The 8,431-nt window shown below is 38.3% G+C and overlaps 1 protein-coding gene across 5 annotated transcripts in view; it reads right to left on the minus strand.

The window, feature by feature from the left end:
- ARL13B (ARF like GTPase 13B) overlaps nucleotides 1-8,400 on the minus strand; it is a 33,195-nt gene extending 24,795 nt beyond the window's left edge. For 2 of the 5 annotated variants that reach the window (XM_014888472.2, XM_088158502.1), the window contains exons 1-3: nucleotides 5,699-6,941; nucleotides 4,115-4,185; nucleotides 2,029-2,278 (exon numbers count right to left, since the gene is read on the minus strand). In XM_014888472.2, the coding sequence (XP_014743958.2) occupies nucleotides 2,029-2,278; nucleotides 4,115-4,185; nucleotides 5,699-5,757 (380 nt within the window). In that variant the 5' untranslated portion in view covers nucleotides 5,758-6,941. The other 3 variants (XM_014888469.2, XM_088158498.1, XM_014888471.2) reach the window with 3 other exon arrangements.
- Nucleotides 8,401-8,431: the final 31 nt, after the last annotated feature.

Raw genomic sequence — 8,431 nt, forward strand, 5'->3', positions numbered from 1 at the left:
AGTCACAGCACATGGACTTGCATTTCCTCTTGCACGTGCTCCATGTCAACTTACAAAAAACCCCCAAAGCAAAACAAAGACTCCAAATAAACATAACTAATCCCAAACAAAACCAGCATTTGCCTGCATAATATGATGTGTGTGCTCCTTTCTGATAAAAGGACAAAAATAATCCTATCTGAGGAAAATTTAAACTTGCATACCTATAAGTCTTGAGGATGCTGCCAGAAGAATTTACCCATAAACATAAATCAGGTGGTAACACTGAACAGTAAAAAAAACCCAAATGACAAGTTTAATATGTCTAAATAATTTACACCAAGTAAAATACAATAGTATCAACACTTGAGGAAAATTGTCTTAAAATGATGCTGTGACACCTCGGTGGGCAGCAATAAATTACAACATGGGAAAGCAGCAATTAATTTTGTAGAAAATAATCACACTGAACATCAGATTTCTTATATTCCTACATTTCTGTAAGATAGAGTATTTAGCACCAATTTTATGTCTCCATTGTGCAATTCAGCCTATTCTGCACAGATTAAAATGCACTAATTTTTGTAATTAGCAAGGTATTAGGAAACTTATTGCTATATGGGTAGCAAGTATCTCATTTAAAAAAACAACAAAACCAGAAAATCCATAAAATCTGAACATGTAAATTATTATAATATTAAAAAAGGCTAACTTTCAGCATAAATTTGGAAATCTGACAATACAGGAGAGAATTCTTAACTCAAAGGGCAGACACAGAGGGAATATAAACCAAAGAATTATTGGATCCCTCCACAGAACTGGGACACTGCAAAAGCAAATTCTGATCAAAGGCTCGAAGCTTAATCTAATAAAAAGTAATAACATCAACAGACTTGGTTTAGTCACCATTAGAGCAATTAATAAATACACTCTGCCTTCTGATTAGCTACTGATAGAGATCAAAAAGCAGCATCAAGATCCAGGGAAGAGAGCGAGTTCTCTGCAGGTCCAATCAGGCACCCAAACAAACTCCATCATAGGATTAGAGCATAGAGATTTCTACCAAAAAAAATACAACCCCAAACCCCCCATAAAGTTGCATTTAATTAAAAAAAAATAGCAGTTTTCTACTGCCACAGCTGCATTTTCAAAACATATTTGAGTTACACTAAGTTGGCTTTATTGCCTTCCCTGTGCCAGTAACATTCAGAGCAATAAAGGTAAAATCTAATCTATTTTCAACATATACACCATTACCTTGCTGAACTACCCTCCACTTCATCAACACAATTAGCCAGGCTCAGCTTCAAACCAGCAGAGCATCACTATTTCTTAAAAATTAGAGGTCTCTACTCTTACCTATAGATTCTTTATGATAGCACAGGAATGTTGTGCAATTCATGCATTATGGAGGTCATTAAGTTCACCAGACATTATTGACTTGATAAACCATTTTCAACTTTCAGAGTTTGTTTTTTAACTTCAAAAGAATATTTGTTATCAAATATTTTTGGTGTGGAATTTAATGATATACATTCTTTCCAATATTTTTACAAACTCTATTGAACAGGGAAAAAGCACATGCCCAATACAATTAAAGTAAACCTCCTTTAAAGAGATTTTGCTGATCATGTATCAGCAGCACCATGTGTTAAGTGAACAAGACATTTATTTCTGAGAGATCATGCTATTTCTGAATATAATCAACAATTTACCATTTAATTAATTGATGTAGGAATAAGTAGCAATAATATTTTTACATCGTGTTGCCATTCCAAATTTGTAAAGCCTTTTAACCTAGCATTTCAAGTTATATTAGAATTTTAAAGTGTTAAAAAAATCCCACCTTGTTATTTTTTCCATGGCTAATGAAAGAGGAGAGAAATAAATACCCCTGAGAAGGATTAAGTAAAACATAAAACCATAAAACTAATTGTAGTGTAGGTTAGTGCCAAAATTACAGCAGTATTAGTTACAACAGAAATCCTTCTTCAGGTCTAATTTCACCCAATTTCAGATTATTAGGAGAACACTCATTACATTACTTACACTAACACAGGTTTTCCTGATATCTTAGGGCTTTTTAAAACTTCTATCATGGCTTGTTTTGTTTCTTCCATTCTTTCAATGTCACTGGAATCCACCACAAATATGACACCGTAGGACTCAGCATAATAATTCCTCCAGATATTCCGAATTCGTTTTCCACCTCCTAAATCATAGATGGTGACTTCAAAGCGTCCCTGTTTAAGATCAATTTTGGAAAACCCAACTGTTGGAGCCACATCTTCAGGAGACTCTGTCAAAGAAGTTTAAAGAGGGTTTTATAGTGGGATTTGTATAGCAAAATTCACATTTTAAAAAGACAGAGCCAAACCTCCCTATTAAATATTGCTGACCACATTTTTCCATACATGAAGATTTTGCCTCTCCTCAGGGAATTTTAAATTAACTCTCATCTAGTTACTTTACATTAATTTAGATTTAGGAGAGTGAGAAGAGGGGAGAGTGAAAGAGGGGAGAAAAGAGAGGGGCCCAAAAGGCAGATTTTAACATTTCACACCACAGTTCCATTGCAGTGGTGGTTACTGTACTGCATTTTCACTTCCACTCTCATTTCCATGGTAGTAATTCAACTTTGAGAAGGAAAACAACCAAAACAGTTAATGCATTATGACCTGGGAACCCTTGTGATCTGCCACATTTTTTTAATCCTTCATGGTTGCCAAAACAGCTTCAGAAGTTCAAACCAAAGGCTGAGATGCAATGACTGAAACAATGTTCTTCTGAGATGTAAATTATTTGATTCCCTTCATTCAAGGCTAGGTTTTAGCCTTTGTTTGTTTGGTTATTTTTATTTGCTGGGTTTTTTTCCTAATTTGCCATGCAATATGCTAAAAAATTATAGATTTCTATTTAATACTATTTAATACTTTTGCTTGCTGTCTCTCTTTCCTGAGGGCAAAGAAATTCTGGACTCGCCTCACACCACTAAGCTGTGCCTGCAGGGCTGAGATAATTGGATCTCTGTTTTATGCAGCTGGTAGCACAAGGCAAAATAAACATGTAAAATTCAGCTTGTTGAGAGGAAAAAACTGGCTAAAAGCACTGAGCTCTGAAGAGCTCTGTAGAAACTGAATCACCACCAGCCTTCTGCTCCTACCCTTGAGACAGGCAAGATGAGCATTCAGGACGTTTAAGCCCTGGGGAACACTCAGAGAAATCAGAACGATCTTTTCCTTGAGTTTCCCTTTAGAAATACACATCTTTATCTCATTTTTTTCCCCTGAAAAATAGGACTTTAAGAAATAACTGTTACATTCAGATGGTAAAGACAGTAGAAGTGATTTTCAAATAGAATGGAAGGCTGAGTAATGAAAAACTCCTGTTTTCAGGGTAAAGATGGAGGAATAGGAGAGAATACTCAAGATTTTATTTGTGCTTTAGCAAGCCTGTGAACTTACATAACACAAGTAAACAAACTCGAGGTGGAGTCTCCAAGTCTGCCAAAACACTACTAAGTAAACTCTTGTTCTTGCACAAGATGAAAGTTATTCAGAAAGACAATTCCACAAGTGGAAGAAAAAAAATACAGAATTTTTGTTTTCATAAGCACAAGTTTTATCTCAAATTATATCCTGCTTGCATGTGCCAGGGCAAAGTACCCTTCAAAATTGAGTGGTCTCTTAGTGGCAATTTTATTTATCATAATTTTTTAATTATAAATAGTGATAAAAAATATGTAACATAAAAATATGGTGTAATGCCATACACACCAATTTCCTTCTTTTAAACCTTTTCTGCTTATATATATTTACTTACAACATTGATTGTTATATAAAGTTTACTGCTGTATGCACATTACTGGAATGGTCACCTGAAAGCAACTTCAGCACATGCACACTAGGAAAAAAAAGAAAAAAAATCGAGTCCACTGATTGTGTTGTCCATTGCAATGTTTGTATCAAGATGTGGTATATGTGATATTTGGATGGTACAATCACCAACATTTTCTTTTAACAATATGGGAGGGAGAGATACATTAAGAGATGAAGCAGTATTTTCAGACTTATATGATTGAAAATTAGGAATGATATTCTCAGTGCCCCATTTGGATTATAAATTGATCACTTACCTCCTTGAATTCCTCGGACTGTAGCAGTTTTCCCAGCATTATCAAGACCCACCATTATTAGTGTCACCTTCCTCCATAAGGAGAAAAAAAAAAAAGAGAAAGATATTTAATTTTTTTCCTCTAGTTACACATCATTTATTCTATTTTTTAAACACATGCACAGCAAATTTGCCACCATATAATAGAAAGAAGAGGTATAAAATACCAAGGCATTGTTACTATTTTGTGTCTGGTGTTTAATATGTCCAATCATCTTAGACAGAACAGCAGAACAAGGTATGAAATGAAAAATCTCATATCATGGTCTAAGTTTCACATGAGACAATGATATTGCTTTCAACTGGTACTAGCCTGCTGCAATTTAATTTCATAGCACTGTAAATTTTATTGGTGTGGTCATGGTCCCTTTAACAATTTCTGTAATTGCAGTTCCATTCCCCTGTATTTTTACCATGTCTCTGCCTCAAAGTTTTTTTTTTGTATTAGAAAATTATTTCTGTTTCCATCAGTGTGTCTGAACACCACCACACAGTGTACAACACTTGTGTAGACAATACCAGATGCTGGAAATATGTGTATTACCATGCCTTTGTTTCTAGGCTATAAATTTGCAAACAAGTGGTGCTAGTAATGCACAATTTATTAGCAAACTGGTATACAGGTTAATATTTTTACCAGGATAGGATTTTACAAGCCAGAGGAAAACCATATTTATGTATGCATACCTCAGTTCTTCCTCCTATTCACAAAGACTCAGTGGTCAAATCAATTTGCTCAATTTTATGCCCCCTTAAGTGAAAGAATTCTAAAAAACATTGTTATTTGCAGATTTAAAACTGTAATAGTACCAAACATGAAGTATAATTTATGCAAGTTCTTTCAGAAGAGCAAGAAACTCCTGAGAAAAGAATCCAAAAATTAAATAAATTATGCTTTGGAATCTCAAAATGCAGAAACTGGAAGAGTAAGGCAAAACCCAAACAAACTTTACCCTGAGAAGCTTAGAGGGTTTCTGTGATGGAGTGACCAGAGCAGTGAACAAAGGAAGGATTACAGATATCATTTATTTGGACTTGTATCCAAATAGGAGAGGTGAGGTCAGTGGATGGACTGGGAGGTAAGGAACAGTCACAGCCAGAGGACAGTGGTGACAGGTCAGAGTCCCAAAGGACATCAGTGACCAGCAGTGCCCCTCAGAGGTCCGTACTGGGAGCAGTGCTAGTTAATATCTGCATTAATGACACAGAAAAGGTGCTGAGGGCATCCTCAGCAAGTCTGCAGCTGAGTGGTGAGGCTGACACACCTGAAGGATGGGAAGCCATCCAGAGGGAACTGCACAAGATCAATACATGGCCCATGGGAATATCAGGAGGTTTAGCAAGACCAAGGCCAAGGTGCTGCACCTGGTTCATGGTATCAGCACAGGCTGAGGGATGAGCACATGCAAAAGAGCCCTGGGGAGAAAGAACTTGGGGGTGCTGGTGGGTGAGAGGCTGGACATGATCAAATATGAAACAATGAATAAAACACAGGTGAAACACAGTTTGGGAAGATGAGAAATGTAAAATACTTTCCCACGTTTACCTGACAGGTTCCCTCCACCGTTTTAACCAGTTGCAGCAATTGGCCATTAGATTGAACATCTCTCTTCACCAGCCATCCAGAGCCACCAAAGCTACAGGAATAATGTGGGCAGGCCAGAGCAACCCAAGGAGACTGACAGAGAGACTTCAGAGCCAAATTCTTGTCTTGTCACTCCTAGAAAGAAAAAAAAAAGGGAAAAAAAGTAGTTAGGCACCTCTGTACAAGGAAGGCAGCAGCCTGGCTGTTCGCTGTGTTATGTTCAGTCTCATTGTCTTTCCCTTTTCCATCCTCTCACACTTCATGCACCCCCCTTTTACAGATCTGGGCAGCCACCACACACTATTTATCCCAAATAATAATGCCAGGCCACAGCACAGAAGGAAACTTGCAAGTTAGAGGAGCAAGACACATCCAGCTGCAAAATTTCAGTGCTTGTCTCACCAACACGTCCCACAGCCCTGCTGAGTGACAGAGAATAAGGACCAATTTCAAGCATGAGTAAGAATTACAAGAACATAACAGGATAAGGCATTAAAAGCAAACAAAGAACATCCCTACCTGCTAAGTGTATTCATTTAGCTGTCACTTTCTTTTGCACAAAAAGATCCCACAGCAAGGAAACTGTGGCTCTCTAGCGAGTATTTTGAGGAACTGGCAATGATATCTAGTAATTGTCACTAAATTAAATAGAAGTACCAAGTACTTCCATCATTCCACAATCCCACTTTCTACTCTTCAAGCAGGAAGAAACAGAATATTCCTCTTTTTGAGAATTACCATAGCAGGTCTCCTAAATCTTGTATCTCAAAATTCCCTTCACATTTTAAATTATAACTAACCTCAAACTAATGTAATTTTAAATTATTCCAGAAGTTGAATAATTAAATATTATAACAATTCTAATAAACTGTGATGGCTTAGATAATTTATAGAGGTAGGAACTGAACTCCTCCTGATCTTACAAAGCTCATTTTCAAGGATGCCTTTGCATGGATCTGCTGTCATTCAGTGTCAGAAATAGGTCAGGTTTCATCCAAAGCAGAGACAACAGATACTCTTTAAACATTTATATTCCATTATCCACGAGAACCTGAGAATAGCTTCTCCATGAGAGAGCTGAGCATATGAAAAGTAGAGAAGTTCCCAAAAAGAGCAAGATGTTTGCAACTGTTACAAGTATTAAAATCAAGCCCTGAAGAGCTTGGTTTTAATACAAAATTTGTATTGATTTTAATACAAAATCATTTAAAAAAACTCACATGCAGTGGGCTGTAGTGCCTCAACCCACGAGCAAGTCTGACAAAGTTCACTTTGAGAACAGAGCTACACAAATATCTAGAAAACAAAATGTAACAGCTCAGTGAACAAAGTGTGGCATTGTCATTTTGTCAAATGACAAAAATGTAACATTTTCAGTGTCTGAGCATCTCCACCCTATTTTATACAGACTATCTTTGCAAACTGTCACAAAATTGCTCTTGAGCCTATATATTGCCCAGAGCATTCAGATGGGATTCATCAGATGACGAGAACTTATTCAAGAATGAAAAGCAGAGAGCAACTATGCCCTAGCACAAGAAGCTTGTTTAAATACAAAACCATAAAAGGGAGTGGGCAGGAATCGACAAATTAAATAAAAAATTTTCAGAAATAAGCCACTCTAGGAGGAAAGGACATTCAATACCGCTGAAAATATTATGGTAGAGAGGTAAATCCCATTCTGCTATGCCAGTTTGGAAAGACTTGATCCCTGAAATATGTATGGAACATATGACAGGCATTTTATAGGCTGCATTAACAACATCCCAAACCTGTTCCAGATATTACATCTGTCAGCTTGTTGAGGTCAAACAAAACCAACAAGTTCAGAAGCCTGTCAAACTTTGCAGTGAAGCCTACCCAACATGTAGTGGAGTACATTTAGTACACCAACTTCAGCAGAGGCTTTTACAATACAGAATTTTATTTCAGTCACATCAAACTTTCACGCTCTTGGAAACACAGCTAAACAAATCATTTAAAGCAGTCTCCCCTCACACAGTTTAATTATCTAACTTCCTGCAGTAATGTTCCTTGAATGAATGTCAATTGTAAGGACAATTTTACTGTGTTTTACTTTGAACTGCAAACCGAATGACTGAGCAGCAAAGCAGGCATATTCAGCAACAATTTGTCAACACCATCCTCTTTGCCAAAACTATAGTTGAGAACTAAGTAAGGTGCAACAACTGTGTCGTTCTGAAAGCCCGAAGCACTCAAATCTTTGTGTGGAACAGGTTTAGGACCATTATATTTTCTGCAAAAAGATGTTACTGCAAGTCCAGCAGTTCAAGGGAGCATCTGCACTTTCCGGCACGTTCCCAACCTTCCTTTCCCGTTTCCAAGAGAGCAGCAACTCTCAAATCCCGGCTGCGCTTCACCCATGTGTCACTTGCTCGTCTCTCCCACTGTGGGAGCACTTTTTTAGTTTATAAGCCGAACGCATTCTATAAAATCCCCTCCATGGAAGGAAAGTCTGCCGAGCGCCCGCCGCCTCCCCCGGGCCCTTTCCCTCCCCGCTCACCGCTGCCTCCGCCGAGGCCCCGCAGCTCAACGGCTGCGCGCGGCGCGCGGCCCGGCCCGGCCCGGCCCCGCCACGGCGGCGGCAGCAGCCGGCGGGGACCGGCGGCAGCTCCGGGCTGCGGGGACCGCACTCCGGCCGCTCCCGGTGAGGCGCTCAGGCGGGGCCGCGCA

The sequence above is a fragment of the Sturnus vulgaris genome, chromosome 2, assembly GCF_052056855.1.
Source record: "Sturnus vulgaris isolate bStuVul1 chromosome 2, bStuVul1.hap1, whole genome shotgun sequence".
In the NCBI taxonomy this organism is placed as follows: Eukaryota; Metazoa; Chordata; class Aves; order Passeriformes; family Sturnidae; genus Sturnus; species Sturnus vulgaris.